The sequence below is a fragment of the Canis lupus genome, chromosome 14, assembly GCF_048164855.1.
Source record: "Canis lupus baileyi chromosome 14, mCanLup2.hap1, whole genome shotgun sequence".
NCBI classification, from domain to species: Eukaryota; Metazoa; Chordata; class Mammalia; order Carnivora; family Canidae; genus Canis; species Canis lupus.
Genome location: NC_132851.1, coordinates 3,912,049 through 3,933,683, shown reverse-complemented (window position 1 = coordinate 3,933,683; position 21,635 = coordinate 3,912,049). Strand labels below are relative to the sequence as shown.

The 21,635-nt window shown below is 37.3% G+C and overlaps 1 protein-coding gene across 2 annotated transcripts in view; it reads right to left on the bottom strand.

Annotated features, from left to right (window-relative positions):
• The window catches only part of SPAG1 (sperm associated antigen 1), a 61,413-nt gene that overhangs the window by 29,784 nt on the left and 9,994 nt on the right, over positions 1 to 21,635 (bottom strand). For both annotated transcript variants that reach the window (XM_072774023.1, XM_072774025.1), the window contains exons 4-10: positions 21,325 to 21,447; positions 18,216 to 18,280; positions 17,584 to 17,693; positions 16,915 to 17,020; positions 13,105 to 13,235; positions 9,872 to 9,978; positions 4,744 to 4,903 (exon numbers count right to left, since the gene is read on the bottom strand). In XM_072774023.1, coding sequence (XP_072630124.1) covers positions 4,744 to 4,903; positions 9,872 to 9,978; positions 13,105 to 13,235; positions 16,915 to 17,020; positions 17,584 to 17,693; positions 18,216 to 18,280; positions 21,325 to 21,447 — 802 coding nt within the window. The remainder of the gene's footprint in view (positions 1 to 4,743; positions 4,904 to 9,871; positions 9,979 to 13,104; positions 13,236 to 16,914; positions 17,021 to 17,583; positions 17,694 to 18,215; positions 18,281 to 21,324; positions 21,448 to 21,635) is intronic.

Genomic DNA, 21,635 nt, shown 5'->3' with positions numbered 1-21,635 from the left:
GACCAACTAATCCCCAAAACCTCTACTCTGGCAACCGCTGTTCTACTCTCTATTTCTACAGGTTAGGGTTTTTCCTAGATTCTACTCATAAGTGAGATCATACAGTATTTGTCTTTCTCTGACTCATTTCACTTAGGATAATGTCCTATAGGTCCACCTATGTTTTTGCAAATGGCAGATCTTCTTCTTCTTATAGCCTAATGTTATAGTGTATGCGAGTGTGTCTCACATTTTCTTTATCCATTTATCTGCTGAAGGACATTGTTACTGATGAAGGATAGGTGGAAGAAAGCCAGGTAGGGACAAGGGGCCCTGCCCTAAGAGGAAACCACCCTTAACAGGATTTTACACCACCCTGGAGGAGGCCCTCTACCCTTTCCTACCTGATAGATGACAAAAACCTAATTGGATGACAGACTTAGGGAGGGTTAATGATTAAAACAACAAGCCCATAAAAGCCTCTAGACTTAGAAACTCCTTCTCAGGTCCTCTCCTTCTTTGGGAACCTTTGTACTAGCACTCAATAAACCTTGCTTCACTGCCCACCACTGTCTGGTCTACCCTTCATTCTTTGAGTAGTATGACCATGGACACCAAAGGAAAAATCCTGTGACATTACCATGCCTTGGCTATTGAGAATGCTGCAATGAACATGGGGTGCCAATATCTCAAGATAGTGGTTTCATTTCTTTTGGACATACAAGAAATGGGATGACTGGACCATATGGTAGTTCTACTTTAATCTCTTGAGAAACCTCTATACTATTGTTTATAGTGACTGCATCAGTTTCCATTCCCACCAATTGTGCACAGGGTTCCCTTTTCTCTACATCTTCGCCAACACTTGTTAGCTCTTGTCTCTTTGGTGGCCATTCAAACACATTTGAGGCAATATCTTAGTGGTTTTTTTTGATTTGCATTTTCTTGATGATTAGTGATGTTGATTGAGCACCTTTTTCCTATGCCCAATGGCCATGTGAATGTGTTGTTCAGAAGAATGTCTATTCAGTTCCTATGCTCTTTTTTAATAAAAAATTATCACATTAGTCTTTAACTCACTTGCTCCTCAACATATGTTCAGCTCCAGGTAAGAGTTGGTACAATATCCATGAGCACAAAGAAGATAAATACCAAATTATGTCTGTTTCTTTGACAATGTAGCCTAGGGATGATCAGTTTGGATTTTATAGAACCTATACTTCCCTAGTTGGCATCCAGTAACCACTTTGATGAGACAGAATTTGGAGTCACACAGGTTTAGGGCCACATCCTAGCCATGTGATTTACAGCCCATACAAATATAACAACCTTTCTAGGCTTCCACTGCCTAATCTATAAAAGTGTGGGTTATAGTTTCCTTGAGGGTTAAATAATCTATGTAAAGCAATTTTCATAGTTCTTCGAATGTGCTAATCCTTCAAAAAATAGTACTGAGGAGGGCAGCTCTGTCAAGATGGAATAAACACATTCCACTCATCTCTCCCACTAAATATAACTAAAAACCTGAAACAGAATTGATGGAGCAGCCAAATAAGGACACCAAAAAGGAAATGGCAGTAGGCCAGCTGCAAAAAGGATCGAGAACCTGAAATACCACCAGACCAGCAGTGAGTTCCTCATTTTTCTTTCCTCTGTCATCTCTTAACCTGGTTCAAAGGCTGTCCAAAACCCAGAGCTGGTGTGCTGGGTATGGACAGAAACAGCTTCAGGAGAAGCCATCTATTATTTATCTAAAGCAACAAGACAGCAGATACCTATTGGAGAGAGATCCTGGTTTCTTTTTTGTTTTGTTTTTCCTTTCTGTCCAATGCCAGCCCCAAGCTATCCTACAACAGCTACAGTGGCGGCAGCAGCCAAGTAAGTACATAAAATTCAGAGGGAAAGGAATTCTTTTTCTCTCTCCTGAGAAACTGTGGAGTCCCCACAGTGTCCCCATTGCTGTTCTCTGTCCTCTTGCTGCTCAGTCCTGGAGGCACAGGATCATGGGAAGTGTGCAACAGAAAGGGGAAATTAAAAGCCTGGCTTTCTAGGTAGACGAATAGGAAGTAAAACCTTGGGGTGCTACAAAGAGTAGGGAAGAATCACAGAAAACAATTGTACATGAACTGGGCTAAGCTTCCAGGTGATCCATATCCATAAAGTGACCTTAAGCATCATACTTCAAGTTTTGAGAAGTGAATTACAGAGGAAGACCACTGCCCAGACCCTGGGTAGTAACAGAGTGGTATACAGGTAGGACAGATGCAAGTGGCATTGCAAAGGTTTTGAAACTGAACTGACTTTAGAACCATAGTGCACAGAAGTCATGTAGGAAAACTGCTACCCAAACCTAACCAAGTGATGAACTGCTGAAAAAATATTCTCCAGAAGATTTAAATAGGACTGAAAATCGCATACCATAATATTTGAAGTTGCTAGTATACAGTACAAAACAAGGAAGAAAGAAAACCTTAACATCTGGCAAGGGAAAAGATAATCAATACCAAACCTCAGGTAACACAGAGGTGAATTCTCAAAGACTTTAAGTGACTGTTATAACCATGCTCCAAGAAAGAAAGGCAAACACTACTGAAATGGATAGAAAGATTTAAAAACTTTGCATAGAAGTTGAAGATTAAAAAAAAAAAAAAAAGAAAAAGAAAGGTACCAAATAGAAATTTTAAAATGGAAAAACAGTAGATTTGGCATCAGAGAATGAAAAAAATCAGTGAACTTGAATATAGATCAATAGAAATTTTTCAACCTTCTGTTATTTCAGAAAGAATGAGAAAAAAAGAAGAAAGCCTCAAGGACTTGTGGGACAATACTAAGTGATCTAACAATTGTCAACAATTCCTGTGGGAGAGGAAAAACTGCGTTGCCACCCCAAACCCCCAAAATTTGAAGAATTTGTGACAGACAAATGGTTACCAAGGTTTGAAGTGAGAGAATCATTTGGCTAAAAGAAGAGCAAGGAGTCTTTGGTGTAATGAAATTGCTCTGTATCCTGTCACATGATTTTACACATGCTTGATAGAACCGCATACCAAAAAAGTCCACTTTTACTATGTAAATTTTTAAATAATAATTTACAAACAGGATCAACTGATCTAGTTTATACCGTATTTTGTTCAGTTAAGATTTTCAATTATTTTTTTTTGAAGATTTTATTCATTTATTAATGAGAGATACAGAAAGCAAGAGACAGAGACACAGGCAGAGGGAAAAGCAGGCTCCATGCAGGGAGCCCGAGGTGGGACTTGATTCCGGGACTGCGGGATCACACACTGGGTTGAAGGCAGCGCTAAACCGCTGAGACACCCGGGCTGCGCCAATGATTTCCTTTAATTTTAAGACACTTGGCTTGATACCTTAAGATAAACATAAGCCCTTAGAATAACATTTGCTGCCAGAATTTATGTAAAATCTGGCTGAAAGGTGAGTCTCAATCCTTGAAAAACTAATCACTTTAACTTCTTTTTTGTTCTTTTGATGCCCTGTCTTCCTTTACCATCTCTTTAGTGCTCTTACTCTCTTTTTCTCTCTTCCTCCCTTCTTTTCTGTCCTTTTGTCTTTACCCCGATTTTACTGATATTTTGTCAAGATGTGGATTTTATGTTATATTTGGCACTAAAAAAAACCTTCATTTTTTTAAGTTGAATGAACTGAACACTTTCTATTCTTCTCTCAAAATTAAACTATTCTGTTTTATTACTTACAAGTTGATTTTTGCCTATGAATGATTTTCAAAACTGTTACTTTCCCTTTGGTTGTTCAGGGGCTCTCAGGAAAGAGGTAAATTCATCCCTCCACTTCTTCAGGGAGTAGCGCATCTTTCCCCCTTAAAGGTGACGTAACTGTCATTGTCTTATATTATAAAGATGAAGCTTTATCTAGTCTAGATTCTTTTAAAAAAATTATACCAGAAGTAAAATTATACCTATTTCTTTTGCATATTTAAAAATATTTTTTGAGGGGCTCATACAGCAATTTCCCAGTAATGCATTCATTCATTTTTGTCCTGTACCCTCAGTGAAGGCAACATGTTTGGTTTACAACCAAGCAGATATATACAGAACAATCATCTAGGAGAGGGATTTAAGGTTAACTTGCAAATTATCAATTATGTCAATATACCACGATAATCAGGAATTGAACGTGAGAGAAAGGTGCCAAGTTAAAAAAGAAAAATGGGTTTGGAAGACTCTATTAAGAAAAACACGAAGTGGGATGCCTGGGTGGCTCAGCAGTTGGGCATCTGCCTTTGGCTCAGGGCGTGATCCCAGTCCCTGGATGGAGTCCCACATCAGGTTCCCTGCAAGGAGCCTGCTTCTCCCTCTGTTTGTGTCTCTGCCTCTCTCTCTCTCTGTGTGTCTCTCATGAATAAATAAATAAAATCTTAAAAAAAAAAAAAAAAAAAAGAAAAGAAAAAACTCGGAGCACCTGGGTGGCTCAGTGGGTTAAGCATCTGACTCTTGATTCCAGCTGATCTCATGACCCTGAGGTCATAACCCCATGACCCAATGATATCAAGCCCCATGTAGGGCTCCAGGATGGTCCTGATTCTCCTTCCCTCTCCCTTTGCCCCTCCCCCTGCCTCTTCCCCTCTCTAAACAAACAAACAAAAACTTGCTTGTGACTTCATATGGTGAAGCTAGAAAAAGTTTGATAGACTAAGAATTCTGGTAGTACTAGAAAATTTGAGCCAGCTCATCATATAAAAAGGGATGTTTTTGAAGAACCAAAAGAGAAGAGATGATTTACTCTTAACTCCACTGCCGTCTTTGTGTGTTCTTCCACTGTCCTTTCCACCTTCATCCTCTGAATTTTCTACTTCCTGGATAACCATCCTCGTCCCTTTGGTTTGAGTCTTAGATGCAGGTTCAGAATTTTTCATATCTCTCTCAACCTCCAACAAGGTCTTCTGCAACATAAACACCATGTTAAAGAAAACGTTTTCCTTTAATTAAAAATATAACCATTCTATCAGGTAGGAGTATGAAGATATTAAAAAGTGAATAAAGATACATAGGACAACACTTTTTATGGTGACTTTTGTTTTTTCAAACAACTTCATTGCTTTGTCTGATTATAATCATACATGTCTGTCGTCAAAAACTGAAAGCATTAATGAGCATGAAAAAAAAATCATCTGAAATCCTGCCACTCTGATAACAACATTCTGACATTCTTAGATGTTTTTACACATATGTACAGATAGTTTTATACAAATAAAATCATGACACGTTTTTAATGTTGAAAATTCTATGTTTTATGCCAACCAGAATGAAAAAAAAAATATATATATATATAGAAACATTTCCCTTTGCCCCATGCCCATTTTTAACAGCTTAGGAGGCATAGCTGACAAAAATCACATGCTTAAAATGCACATATTGATAGGTTTTGACATAATATTCATCATTCCCAGAAGTTTCTTCCCATTTCTTTGTAATATCTCCCATTTGCCTCTCCCTGCAACTGCTGTTCTTTCCCTCATGATAGGTTAGTTTGCATTTTCTAGGATTTTATATAAATAGAATCATCCTATGTACTCTTGTTTTGTCTTATTTCTCAGCATAATTATTTTGAAATTTATCCACATTGTGCATTTCTATCAGTTTATTTCTTTTTACTGCTGAGCAGTATTGTATAGTATAGACATAATACAATTTGTTTATCCATTCACTTACTGAAGGACATTTTAGGTTGTTTTTAATTTTGGTGATAACAAAGCCATTATGAATATTTGTGAATAAATCTTTGTATTGATATATACTTGCATTTTTCTTGGGTAAATAAGTATGATTGGAATGGTTAGATCATATGGTAGGTGCATGATTTTATGTTTAACTTCTTAAGCAACTGCTAACCTGTTTTCCAAAGTGGTAGTATCGTTTTATATTCCTAATACTGTCAGATCCTCCATATCCCCACCAACACTTGCTTGGTATGGTCACTCTTTGTAATTTGGGTTATTTTAACAAGTTTGCAATGGTATCTCTTGTGATTTTAATTTACATTTCTCTAGTGACTAATGATCTTGAGCATCTCTTCATATGCTTATTTTCCATTCACATATCTCTTTTGGTGAAGAGTCTGGCAGTCAAATATTTTGCTTATCTTTTTATTTGCCTGTTTGTTTTCTTATTATTGAGTTTTGAGAGTTCTTTGCAGTTCCTACAGATCTTCCTCAACTTACAATGGGGTTATGTGTTGATAACTCCATAACCCCGTTCTAAGTTGAAAATGCATTTACAAGACTCAAAATGGATGAAAGACCTCCTAAATATGAGACAGGAATCCATCAAAATCCTAGAGGAGAACACAGGCAGAAACCTCTCTGACCTCAGGCACAGCAACTTCTTGCTAGTCATGTCTCCAAAGGCAAGGAAAACAAAGGCAAGGATGAACTACTGGGACTTCATCAAGATAAAAAGCTTTTGCACAGCAAAGGAAACAGTCGACAAAAGCAAAAGGCAACCTACAGGAATGGGAGAAAATATTTGCAAATGATACATCAGATAAAGGGCTGGTATCCAAAATCTATAAAGAATTTATCAAACTGAACACCCAAAGAACACATAGTCCAATCAAGAAATGGGCAGAAGATATGAACAGACATTTCTCCAAAGAAGACATACAAATGGGCAATAGACACATGAAAAAATGCTCAACATTACTCGCCATCAGGGAAATACAAATCAAAACCACAATGAGATACTACCTCACACCAGTCAGAATGGCTAAAATTAACAAGACAGGAAACAACAAATGTTGGCAAGGATGTGGAGAAAGAGGAACTCTCTTACACTGTTGGTGGGAATGCGAACTGGTGCAGCCGCTCTGGAAGACAGTGTGGAGGTTCCTCAAAAAGTTGAAAATAGAGCTACTGTACAACCCACTGCACTACTGGTTATTTACCCTAAAGATACAAATGTAGTGATCTGAAGGGGCATCTGCACCCCAATGTTTATAACAGCAATGTCCATATTAGCCAAGTTATGGAAAGAGCCCAGATGTCCATCAACAGATGAATGAATAAAGAAATAAAGAAGTGGTATATATGTACAATGGAACACTATTCAGCCATCCAAAAAAAAAGAAAGAAAGAAATCTTGCCATTTGCAATGATGTGGAAGGAACTACAGGATGTTATGCTATGTGAAATAATTCAGAGAAAGACAATTATCATATGATCTCACTCATATGTGGAATTTAAGAAACAAAACAGGATCATGGGGAAAAGAAAAAAATAAAACGTGACGAAATCAGAAAGGTAGACAAACTGTAAGAGACTCAATTATAGGAAACAAACTGAGGATGGCTGGAGGGGAGGTGGGTAGGGGATAGGGATAAGTAGGTGATGAACATTAAGGAGGGCATATGATGTACTGAGCACTGGGAATTAAATAAGACTGATGAATCACTGACCTCTACTGACCTCTACTTCTGAAACCAATATACATTATATGATAATTAATTGAATTTAAATAAAATTTAAAGTTCCTTAATACAAAAATATTAAAAATTTTTAAAAAAGAAAATCCATTTATAACACCTAACCTACCAAACATCATAGCTTAGCCTAGCCTACCTTAATTGTGCTCAGAACACTTATATTAGCCTATGGTTGGGCAAAATCTTCTAATACAAAGCCGATTTTATAATATAGTGTTAAGTATCTCATGTAATTTATTGAATACTATACTGAAAGTAAAAAACACAATGGTTGCATGGACACAGAATGGTTTTGAGTGTATTGGTTTCCTCCTGTGATTACATGGCTGACTGGGATCTGTGGCTTACTACCCCTGCCCAGCATATTGCTAGCCTGGAAAAAAATGAAAATTCAAAGTGCAGTTTCTACTGAATATGTACCACTTTTGCACCATCATAAAGTCAAAAAATCATAAGTAAAGCTATTATAAGTTGAATATATGTATATATTCATGATGTCACAGTTCTTTGGTGGATACACAATTTGCAAATATTTCTTTCCAGTCTGTCTTTTTTTCTTCTTATAGTGTCTTTCAAAGAGCAAAACTTTTAAATTTCGATGAAGTCCAATTTACCAACTTTTTCTTTTGTGGATTGTGCCATTATATCATATCATACCTAATGAATATTTGTCTAATCCAAGGCCTTAATATTTTATCTTATATTTTCTCTAGAACTCTTATAGTCCAGGTTTTACACTGAGATACTCATTTTGAGTTAATCTTTGCATGTGGTTAAGATATAAATGGTTAAGTTCTGAAAGTTAATATGTAAACATGAAATCGCATTGGGTAGTGACATTGTTTTAAATATTTTTTAGAACATTGTCATGCTAACTTTTCAATAAATATACCACTACAAAATGAAAGTACTATGGGAAAAAGATGTGTTCTTCAGGGGGGCCCTAAACCTAATTCACTGAAATGCTAAATTGACAAATACACTAGGGACACTGGCTGCCACTGTGAGAGAGTGAGACAGATAACCTGACAGATGCATGTGGAAACAGTGACAACTTACTGCTGGACGATGGTTCTTCATGGGTTTCTCACATTTCTATGTTGTGAGCAGAGACATAAATAACATTTGTTCTGGACTATCTCTTTCAGGATGTCTGTTACTGAGAAGTCTTGGAAAACAGAGTATTTCTCTTCAGAGAAGAGAGTACGTTTGTTTGCTCTCTAGTAAATAAAGATGGTTCCCTCCTGAACAGAATTTTGGACAGGTTTACTTGTATCAAGTTATAAAAGACGGCACTTTCCTAAATTGTGATACAAACCCGATGAGTGTGCAGCTCTATGTGGGCTCTATGTGGGCCACTCTGCACCATCCCCATGGGACTTGGGGGCTCAGGGAGCTGACGCGAACTTGAAGTTCATAGTTTGCTGTTGTGTGAATAACACAGTCCTCTGTGTCTGACCCAGGAGCCTCATCTCTTCTGCTAGGCCACCTCGTTAATCTGCAAGTAGGGTAAAACCTCAGACTCTTGACAGTTCTCAACATTTACCTCTATTCTTTAGGCCTCAAAACAGCCCCCAGAGTGCATATGTGAGCCAGTCTGCTCAGTCAGGCAGTGAACACTGTCAGTGGTGCTAATGCTTACAATGTACTCTTCTAAGGCCACGGAATGCCTTAATCCTACCCAGGAATGTGCTTAATCCTACCTAGGAAACTTCTATAACACTCTACATAATAAATTGAGATCGGCTCAGTGAAAAGCATTGCCTACAACACTACAGGAAAGAGAAAAATCAAACATCCTTGTTGTGTGATATATCACTTGTATGTGAAATCCAAAAAAGCCAAACTCATAAAAACAGAAGGAATGGTTATTACCAAGAGCTAGGGAGGTATGGGCACTGGGGAGATGTTGCTTAAAGGCACAAACTTGCAATTAGTAGATAAATAAGTCCTGGAGAGCTAAGGCACAGAGTAGAGATTATAGTCAGCAATACTGTATTCTAAACTTCAAAGTTGCTAAGAAACTAAATCTTAATTGCTCTTACCCATAGAAAAAGAAATAATTATGTGATGTGACTGACAGGTGTTAGATAAAGCTAAGGTGCTGATCATATTACAATATATAAATGTACTAGATCAACACATGGACACCTTATAAACAACGTTCTGTGTCTAAATAAAATGCCCTTCAGAAGTAGGCTTACAGTTTTATATAGTTTAAGAGCCTACTTTCTTCCACTTTGAATAGATATTAATAATTTAGGGCATGAGGATATACCTAGTTGTGTTTTTTTTTCTTTTGTGATATATCTAGTTTTAAAGCTGGGAACTAATTCTCAATATCGATCATCCAGCAAGACCGAAGTCATTTTAACATAAATACAGAAATAATAACTAATAGAATCAGGTGAGGAATCCTTTCTGTACTTACTTTGGCCAATTCATTATCAGGTTCAACATTCAGTACTTTATTCAAATCTTCGAGAGCCTCCTGAAGCTTGTTTTGATGTTTATAGGTAGTGGCACGGCGAAGAAGAGCTGAAAATTCACCTCCAAAGGTTAATTTTTTAACATTTGGTTATCATGGTTAGAACTTATTTTTCAAGGGGAAGAATACAAATAGAATCATTTCGCCTGCAATCGTGCAAAGCTTACACCCATTTTCATATTGTTGTGCGTACATGTCCAGAAGATGGTGGTGGGATAAACAGAAGAGGCTGCCTTAGGCACCAGGCCCGGCGCAGCCCCAGGCCCTGCCCGCTCCAAGTGCTTGCCGACTCCAGACCTGCCGATGCCAGGCTGCACTGCAGTTCCGGGAAGCTTTTCATGGAATGTGAACACTTTCCTCCTAATAATCATCGTTAGCAGTACTTTGCCACTTGATAAAAATTGAGAAAATCCTTTCCTCAAATTTAGTATATTGCTGATCAGCAGATAGCTCAGAATACAAGCCGTTAATGAAGCCTTTATAGCAATCTCTAAAATGATTAGACGAAGGTATTTCACACAGGGAATGGACAGAACCCTGATGAGGAGGAGGTCAGCTCAGTTCGGAAACTGAGTACTTTGGTCATTTGCATCAGATCTGTATACTTCAAATAATTCGGCAGTTCTTTAATACTGATAATGAATGTCTTTAGAGTCCCATAATTTTCCATGTATAATGAGAGACCTTTGTATGGTAAGTCATTATTTTAAAAAGAATGAGGCTTGGAAATTGTGAAAAATGAGAAATTTATATCCGATATATTTTAATATGCTATTTTAAAACATACATTTGGCCAATTTGATTTTAGTGTTAGAGTGAGCCATGAAAATCTACAGGATAAATCATTTTGTCATAAACTTAATCAAAATCATTGCATTATACTTTAAATACATGGTTAGCTATTACCATTATTACTCAGAAGGGAACACCATAAAGAACATGATATGGCAGTTATAATTTTTTTAACTTTTTAGTTTTGAAATAATTTTAGATATATGAGAAAGTTGCAAAGATAATAGTTTTCATATATCTCCTTCCAGATTTCCCTGATGCTAACATCTTACATAAAAATGGAATATTTGCCAAAACTAAGAAATTAACATTGGCCTAATACTATAAACTACAGGCTTTACTTGGATTTCATCAATTTTCCCATAATGCCTTTTCCTGTTGCAGGATGAATCAAAATACCACACTGCACTTAGAACACTTATATTTTGAGTAAAACATAAAGTTTTGGAAAGGAAGTTATTCACTTAAGTAAAAAATAAGACTTCTTAATGTTTTATAGCCCTACTCATACTAGATTTGGCTCTACCCATTTTTTTTAAAAGATTTTATTTATTTACTCATGAGAGAGACAGAGAGAGGAAGAGACACAGGCAGAGGGAGAAGCCCGCTCCCTAAGGGCAGCCTGATGCAAAACACGATCCCCAGGGATCACGACCTGAGCCAAAAGCAGACACTCAACCACCAAGCCAGCAAGGTGCCCCTATCCAGTTCGTTTCTTAAATAGTGAAGATTCTAGTGCTTTTGAAATTACTCAAACAAGGGAAAATGGAAACGTAAAGTCACTCTGGTAGCAGAAGATGAACCTTATGGTTGAATGTGGGTTCTAGAGTCTGCTGCCCAGCGTTGAGTCCTGTCTCTGCCATTTGCTAGCTGTGTGACCATAGGTGAATTGCTTTATTTTTCCATGCCTCAGTTTCCACTTTCTGTAATGAGTGTACTAACAATAGCACCTGCACCTCTATCAGCTATTGTGAAATCAGTGAAGTTAATACACGTCAAGTAACTGGCCCAGGGCCTGGCACAGTGTTGGTATGGGCCCATCAGAAGATCACAAAACTTTTTGCCACCTCCTAAAACTGGGAGCCTTCCCATTCTCTGTGATAGAGACAAAATAAAGGCACAAGAGATTTTTGCCGGTGAAAGAAGGGCAATCCGTGGCAATGACAGTAAGGGCTGATGCTCTAGGGTTTCCCCTCAGCATACCCACAGCTTCTGCACACACATTTTCACAGGCACACAAGGGTACATTCCAAGTAGAAAAAATGAAGTGTTTATATCCATGACATTTAAAAAAACAGAGTTTAATATAAATTATGCTGCTGCCTTGTGGAGTGATTCTTTCTCAATAACAGAAATGGAGAGTGGAGTCTAATGTGTATAGTCAGACTCAGACAACAGCAAGGCTGTACAGCCACTGAGACAGGAAATCCAAACACAGAGTAGGTTTTGGTAAAAAACTATAGTTAGTTCTAGGCACATATCTATGAACATGTAGGCAGAAACGCCCACAAAGCCACTGGCAGAAGGTTCTAGAGCTTTGGCATGGGCTTATTATATTAACAAATGTCAGAAATTCTATATTAAATTATACTCAGATTTTTTTTTGATAAAAAGGTAGCTCAATAAAAAGTAACAAAAAGATAAATACTATATAATTCCACTTAGAGGAGATTCCTAGAATAGTAAAATCATATAGACAGAAGGTAGAGTAGTGGTTGCCAGAGGCTGAGGGGAGGGGAAAGAAGAGAGTTACCGTTTAGGGACAAAGAGTTTCAGTTATGTAGGACAAAAAACGTTCTGGAAATGGAGGATAGTGATGACCACACAACAATATGAATATATTAATACTACTGAATTGTACACTGAAAAATGATGAAGATGGTTTTATGTTATGTGTATTTTACCACAATAAAAAATTAAAAATAAAAAAAACACTATAGTACAAATGCAAGCTTGAGATATTTCTTTTAAAAGATACATATTTTATTCAATGTCCTGGGCTCATTAACCACTTCAATGCAAATAACCAGGAATTTCAATCCCAAGTTATGGGGCACCTGGGTGGCTCAGTGGTTGAGTGTCTGCCTTCAGCTCAGGTCATGATGTGGGGGTCCTGGGATCAAATCCCGTATCAGGCTCCCCATAGGGAGCCTGCTTCTCCCTCTGCCTATGTGTCTGCCCCTCTCTCTATGTCTCTCATGAATAAATAAATAAAATCTTAAAAAATAAATAAATTCCAAGTTGAAGTTAAAAAATAATTTTGGGACAGTGATAATAGAAATTAGAGCATATTTGAAATATTCTTAGTATAATTGCAGTGAATGTCTACAAATGGTCTAACAAAGTCTGATGTAAATTCAAAGCATTCTGTGAATATTTTTTACCTTTTATGTTTCCAGGTTCTAATTCCAAGACCTTTTCACAATCCCAAAAAGCACTGTTCCAGTTCTGTAGTTTGAGTTCTGCTTGAGCCCGATTGTTGTAGGCCACCACGGTGGGAAGCACTGATATACTCCTACAAAAGAGACATTTACTGGTTACACGTAGACCAGAGGAAAACGTAAGAAGATAGAGAAACTCAGCTAAAGTTATAAACAAAATAAGTATAGCCTGCGTTATGGGCAGAATTGTGTCCCCACCCCGTATTCACATGCTGAGGTCCTCACCTCCAGCAGCTCAGAATATAACTATATTTGGAGATAGTCTTTAAAGAAATGATTAGGTTAAAATGAGGTCATGAGGCTGTACCCTCATCCAATATGACTGGTGTCCTTATAGGAAGAGGACATTAGGGCACAGACACATGCTGAGGAAAGACCACTTGCAGTCACAGAAGATGGCCACCTACAAGCCAAGAAGAGGGGCCTCAGAAGATGCCAGCCCTGTGGACACCTTGATCTCAGATTTGCAAACTCCACAATGGTGAGAAAATAAATTTCTGTTGTGTAAGCCCCTCAGCCTGTGTCACTTTGTTATGGCAGCTCCAGCAAACTAATATAGCCTGCATTGTCAAGAATAAAAAAATGCAGTTCTACAGACATACTGAGTCAGTATTTAGGCAGATGCTGAAATATCCAGTTAAGCAGTTTGAAGTTGACTCTGGCTTTAGAAGTGACACAGTAACCTACATATCCACAGACCTCCTAAAAAAAAACAACAGTGTAGTTAACATCAAATATCAAATACATTTTTTTGACTCCTTGGGGACAATTTCCTAGTACCAAAAAAAAAAAAAAAATGAAGCAATCAACCACACCTAATATCCTTTATTAAGTTGTTATGGTGAGTTTACTTTATAATCTAAAAACAAGAGTTTTTAAAAAATAAAATAAAAACAAGAGTTTAGTTTGTAATCTAAAAGTAGATTTAACTCTAAGGAAATGATCATCATTTTTTCTTTCTTGGTGCAAAAAGGTGGTTTCATTAAAGCACAGGGACAGGACCTGTGAGCAGAATGAGCTCAATAATGATCATAATCAGAAAAAGCCAATTGAAGGAAACAGAACAGTAACAGTAACTGAGGAATACAGACTTTAAGAGAGCAAATTTTACTACATTAGGGATATGAAAGCAAAATAGCTGAAAGAAGGACTTAAAACCTACCCAGTTTTTGCTTAATAAGTTGATTTGGAGTGCTGTGAAATAATATATTCCTAGGTGTAGGGAAGACAAGGGTATTGGTGCACTGAATTTTCTGAAGAATAGAAGATAAAAGGGAAAAGATACAAAAAGTGGCAATTTCCTAAGATCACTAAAGATGAATATAAAGAAATCACATGGTTGGGTAGAGACCAAACATAGACAATACATGTAAGAATAACTAATATAAGAACCTGACAACTGAGCACCTCTCACACAAACACCAGCTCATTTAATCCTCACTATGATCCTGGAGGGAGCATTACTGCTCTTCCCATCTTATAGATGAGAAAAACCAGATGTAACAGAAAGGCTAAGTAACATGCCAGAAGCCACCAGTTAGTAAATGAGTCAGGACTCAAACCCAGTCTGTTTAATTTAATCCTCAAGGCAGCTCTGAAGTAGGCACTCTAACAATCTCATCACATGGAGGAAACTGAGGCAAGAGAGGTGAAGAATCTGCCCAATGTCAGAAAGTGGCAGTCTGAGTTCCCTTAACCATTATGCTATGCTGCTTTAATTTTTCCAGCTCTGTGATTTCTTAAAAGAAGAAAAAAGTTTTTTTTCCCTGTAACATACAAAGAGATTCTCCACTGGTGGAAATCCCTAAGAAGATAGAGAACAACATCACAGCTGACTTCTACCTGCCTGAAAGGGGAAGACTATACTGAACGAGAGATAGATCAAGGGCCTCTTTACCTTGGATGTTCACTTAAACAGTGGAGACAAACTTCTCTAGAGACACAACACTGAAAAAAAAAAAAAAAAAACTTCCATCCAAAGATGGAAAAGGATTGTAGAGAATTATTTATTTCTAAGATGGAGTAAGGGATTCTTTTTTTTTTTTTTTTTTTTATTTATGATAGTCACACACACACACACAGAGAGAGAGAGAGAGGGAGAGACACAAGCAGAGGGAGAAGCAGGCTCCATGCACCAGGAGCCCGACGTGGGATTCGATCCCGGGTCTCCAGGATCGGGCCCTGGGCCAAAGGCAGGCGCTAAACCGCTGCACCAACCAGGGATCCCGGAGTAAGGGATTCTATAAGCACAATTAGTTTATGATGCTATTTTAGGAAGTTAGTCTACTTTTGATCAACTACAAGAGCTTCAAAAGTTCATACAAGTATTTATTGAACATCTCCTATGAACCAGGTACTTTGTTGGGCATTGGGGATACGATGGTATAAAAAACTGACAAGGGCACTCTGCTCTGACAGAGCTGACAGTCTAGTTACTATCAAAACACACAAACTTAAATTGTACTCCAACAAGTACCATAAAGGAGAGGCAAGACTGCTATAAGATCCTATAAAGTGGGGAGTCAGGGATGGGGAGGAGTGGAGTAGGGTGCAGATTTAACCCTGTATGGGAGGTAAAGGAAAACTTCCCTAAAGAGGTGATGCATGGGATGAAATTTGAAGGTAAGTCTGAATTAACTAGATAATGAGAAGAGGAAAGAATATTCTACACCGAGGACCCAGCATATACAAAGGCCCTGCGGTAGGAAGTAGCATCATAAATACTAGGATTAGATCCAGGCAGTCTGACTACAGAACCTGAATTCTTAACCTCTAAGCTATGTGGACTTCCTGTCAAGTTCCATTCAGATGGCTTCATTTTCTCTCTAAAATAGGAAAGTTAGGATCTCTGTCAAACTAGGGGTGAAGAGCTTAAGGGGCTGAGAAAAGTATTGAAAAACAAGGGAAACAAGTGAATTTATGATAAATCTTAAGTACAGTATCTTGAGTGATTCCAACATAAGCTTTTTAGCTTATCAATATCATTTCAACAATTAATTGTAAACATTATCCTTGTTTTTTTAAAAAGATTTTATTTATTTATTCATGAGAGAGACAGAGAGAGGCAGAGACATAGGCAGAAGGAGAAGCAAGCTTTTCACAGGGAGCCTGATGTGGGACTTGATCTCAGGACCTCGGGATCACAACCTAAGCCAAAAGACACTCAACCACTGAGCCACTCAGGCATCCCTATCATTTTTTTTTTAATTTTTAATTTATTTATGATAGGCACACAGCGAGAGAGAGAGGCAGAGACACAGGCAGAGGGAGAAGCAGGCTCCATGCACCGGGACCCCGACGTGGGATTCGATCCTGGGTCTCCAGGATCGCGCCCTGGGCCAAAGGCAGGCACCAAACTGCTGCACCACCCAGGGATCCCCAATTTTTTTTTTTTTAATGGAAGTTTAAACTACAACAAGGAGCACCTGGCTGGCACAGTTGGTAGAACATGCAACCTTTTTTTTTTTTTAAGATTTTATTTATTTGAGAGAGAACATAAGCAGTGGAGAGGGACAGAGGGAGAAGCAGACTCCCCACTGAAAGGAGAGCCCAATGTGGGACTCCAAGCCATGACCCTGGGATCATGACCTGGCTGAAGGTAGGCACTTAACAACTGAACCACCCAGGCACACCTGAGCATCTAAATCTTGATCTCAGGGTCATGAGTTCAGGTTCCGTGTTGGGCATGGATGGAGCCTAGTTAAAAAAAAGAAAAAAAAAAGGCAACATAAACCACAACAAAAATCTGCTTACCTAGTATAATACATCACAGCCTCTTCATAGTCTCCTGAGTTGAAAGCTTCATTTCCTTTTTCCTTTTCACGAGTAGCAAGGCAAGTCTTTTCCTTCTCAGTTAGACCTAGAAATAAGTGTTATCTACTGTAAATAAAAATATAATTGAATACAATTTTTAATGCTTATTTTAACAGAAGCAGAACATTGTGAAGTAAATAAAAGAAAGTAAAGGATCGCCTATGTCTAGGAAATGTTTCTTTAAACGATTCACAATTTTTCAGGATTTAGATTTAGTATTGATTTTCTTTCACTTTAAAGGTGCTATAACACCAATGGACTTCAAGTAAAAACAAACTACTATATTTTCTGTTTTCAGAAAAAAACAAAAAAATTGAGGGATTGGAGAAAAAAGAGGATTTGAAAAAAGAATGGAAAACAAATTATAGAAAAAATAGGTTTATATTTTTGAGTCTTACTAAATTTAAGTAGTATAACTATGACTCATATAAAATTAGGTAGTTAAGGGATGAAACTGAATTTGTTAGAGGTGGTCAAGTCTAGGAGAAAATCCATAAATTTTTCATGGAAATCTGTAGCACTTAAAGAGAAGGTCTTCTAGTTCGATAGCTTTTATTATAATTTTGAAAATGCAAAGATGACAAAATATCCTTATTTTTCCCCAATTACCTGCTGTGCCTATTCTTGTCTCAATTTTAGACAAATATGACTTGTTGTTTACTACAGTTTTTTCTTTGTAATCTTCATCAATTTTTGAACATTCCTTTTCCACGTCAAATCTTAAATGAAAGGAAAAAAACTGAAAAAAATGTATAATTCAGGCAAGAAAATAAAATTTATTATTGATATTCTTATACTTGTACCACTGTGCCTTTAGAGACAATTCCAAAAACATATAATAGGTTTATATTACAAGTCATCTGTATTTGCTCTTGGAGACCAGGCAATTCAAGTGAGGACTTACATATTAATCAGACCTAAACTGTTCAGAATTGTGTAATTAAAATTGTGACTAATTTATCTCAATTTAAAGCTTTTGTCCTTTTTTTATTTTTGACGGGTATAGGAATTACCTGAATTATTTTTGGTTTCTTTTATAAAAAAAGGATGCTGTAGATATTTTTACTTAATGAAAAAATAAGATCAAAAGTGCTTAGACCATACTCTTAGTACTCTACTAAAGTCACTTGGTAGTTCTTGATATGTTCAGATTTATAATAATTAAGAAGTTATTATATTTTATGGTATTTTATGGAGAATTTTTCAGTGACAAATTTTGTATTATGAAATATAAAACATACTTATCCCATTCTGCATAATCCCTCGGAATTTTCTTTTTAGTTGGTCTACTATTAGAATATTTTTCCTGAAAGAATAAAATTGTATTTCATGAGACATATTTAATATAAGATTAGCAGGTTTTATGATAAATGTAACGTGAAGTATTGGATTAAGATATACTAATTGAATAGATAAGAAAAATAGGTATTCTTGAAGTTATAATTCAAGTATTGTAACTATTAATGTACAGCATGTTATAAAAGGATCTTATTTTATTTTATTTTTTTAAGATTTTATTTATTTATTCATGAGAGACACAGGGAGAGGGAGAAGCAGGCCCCACGCAAGGAGCCCGATGTGGGACTCGATGCGGGGACTTGATCCCAGACTCCAGGATCATGCCCTGAGCTAAAGGCAGACGCTCAACTGCTGAGCCACCCATGCCGTCTCAAAAAGGATTTTAAATTGGTAGTTAATTTTGGGAGCAATCTATAGGAATTTAAGTACATATCTAAGATTTTAAAACTTGCATACATGAAATGTGATTTTTAGCTATTATAATAATGACAGACAGATACCCAACTTGGACTAATCCTATTAAAATAAACTATTGGCTTAGGTAACCACAGTGATGAAAGGGCAGGGGTAATGCTAGATAAAGGATACATATACTCTTTCCCTCTTGCTCTCCTCCCAACCCCCCAACTCCCATCCCTAGTCTCTGCTTCTTTCTGTCCACTGATTTCATTTTCCCCAGCTGGCTACTTGCTTTTTGTGTAGAAGACACAGTGGCCACAAGCAGTGTGGGATTATAACCTAACAGGCCTCCCAATCAGAAAGGAGAGGGTCTCTTCTCTCCACTTTTAGTTAAGAGAAATCCCAGGGAAGGACTCAGCATTTGCTAGCTTGGGTCATGAGCCCATTCCCCACCAAGCACTAGCTTGGGGCTATTCCTTGGCCCAACCTGGGTGGTACCCCACTACAAGCACTAGAAGGAATGGGAGGAAAGCAAACAATAGCCGCTTTGCTCGCCAACAGTTTCCTACATGGTTTCTTAAAATTTTGTCACAATCTGAAACCAGTTTGAATGGGTCATTTACCCATGTACAATTTTGTAACATTGGACATCAGTCACTTGAGGCTACACAGATCTTGCAAATATTCCTACATTTCATTAAACACTTTAAAAATCCTATCTGTTAATTATCTTTATTGAGCTCATCAGAAAAGTCTTTAAGTATCCCCTTAAGGGAATTTTCTTTTTTTTGTCACAAGCAGGTATTTAAGAGCCATGTAAGAATATGAAATACTCTCAACTGCTCAGATTTTATCACTTGCAAAGTTGTTTTCCTTAAAGTGACAGACCCACTTCATTCATTTTCAATGTCAAAAACTCAAGCCTAAATAACAATAACAATAATTTGTCTGTCAATCACTCTTTCAAGTAAAACGTGTTCCAGGACAGAGTAGTGATGTAAGCTGGCAATTCAATCATATTAGTCTCGAAATAACCACAAGTCCTTTTTGAATACTACTTTTTTTGTCACAGAATATTAAAAAGATGTGATCTCAAGATTTAAGACTTATAATAAATAAATGTTATTGTTTCATCTAAGACATTTTTAAGTCAAACTGGATTTTTTTTTTTTTTTTTTTTTACTGTAAATGGGTAACTGTGGCAGAAACAGTGTGTACTAGCATAGTTTGGTGCCACTTATTCATTGCCTTGATTCATGCTACAGCACAGGCAGCTTTATTTTCAATACAAATGTCAACACAGTGAAAAAGACAAAGCAGTAGCATTATTTTTAAAAATAGCAATGACTCTCTGGACCCTCTGGAGGGATCTCTAGGAGAACCAGGGTCCATGGATAATACTTTGAGAATCACTGTACTACTTACTAGTCTATCTACCTCACAGAACTGTACCGTCCTGTTATATTTTCAGGGCACAGAGTTAGAAAAAAAATGGGTGCTCAATAAATACAAATTTATTTATTACAGATAGTGGCATCCTTACCATATTACGATGTAGTTGAGTTACATAAGTAGTTCTTAATAGGGAGTAAAAAGATACAGGAAGGTAAATTATTAGAGAGTAGTGTGATGAAGAGCTATGGATGTTTTTTTAAATAAAATTGAGCATTCAAGGAAGAAATGAGAATAAGAAGAATTAATTAACCCAGAATGAAGAGACAGGAGTAGCCAATCTTTCAGAAATGATAGGAATAAAAGAAAAGTGTATGGCAGAGGGAATGGAACGTGTGATCCGAGTGAAAGCCTAGAGACTCCGGATGCCCAGAAGACAATGGCTAGATTTTGTAGTATCTGGGTCAGGGGTATGCCCAGAGGCTCAGTTTTAACTTTGAAGTATAAATGGATCTGGAACTCCAATAGGCCCTTCTCTATGGAACCCATGAGTTAAAAAGATGTCTACATGACAAAATAGGGATCAACCACAGAGAAATCATTCTAAGGAGCTGTAAGAATAAGAAAAAAAATACAGTAAACAAGAGCAATAACATCTATAACTGCTTGAAAGTTTCTATTTAATACTTTAAATCCAGAGTTAATCATGTAATAAACTATTTTCTCTGTCTCCACTCCACAGATAAAGTTGTTCCCTGAAATTCTCCCACACTGAATTGGATCTTCTGTGCTCATCAAAACTGGTCAGAGTAGGGGCAACCCCGGTGGCGGAGCGGTTTAGCGCCGCCTACAGCCCAGGGCGTGATGCTGGAGACCTGGGATTGAGTCCTGTGTCGGGCTCCTTGCATGGAGCCTGCTTCTCTCTCTGCCTGTTTCTCTCTCTCTCTCTGAATGAAAAAAATAAACCTTAAAAAAAAAAAAAAAACTGGTCAGAGTAAAGCAGACAGTACAACAAAAGAAAAAATGAGAAAAGGCAGTAAGCCCAAGAAGCAAACCTTCAAAGGGATATGCTATTTCATTTTGATCGCCAAGTGATGAAACAGCCTTCACAAGAAGGCATGACATGTGGCCGGCTGAAAGATAATCCCCAACTCTCAGAGGCCATCACACTGCGGTTATTCTGATTAAATGCTGGCTCCCTTAATAAACAACAACCACCTTCTCCCCCCATCACCCACACCTCAAACCAGATCGGCCTACCTTACTAACATGAAGACGGCTGTTTGAACCACGAACTGGAGGCAAATTATCTTCCATTGCTGGAAATGTTTCAGTCTCATGGAAGTATACTTCATCTTCTTTTTTAATTTCTGATACCCAACTCTGAGAGGTGGGAGAAGAAAAGAAGATACACATACAGTTTGAAGTAATTAACCAGGTGTTAGAAAGGATTATATATCATCATAGTTTCTGCCGGGTCCATTTTTTGGGTGACTATTTGGTCATGCCATTCTATCTATAATGCCCTTCTACTATTCTTTTAAAACATGGTAAAATACAAAAAACTTATC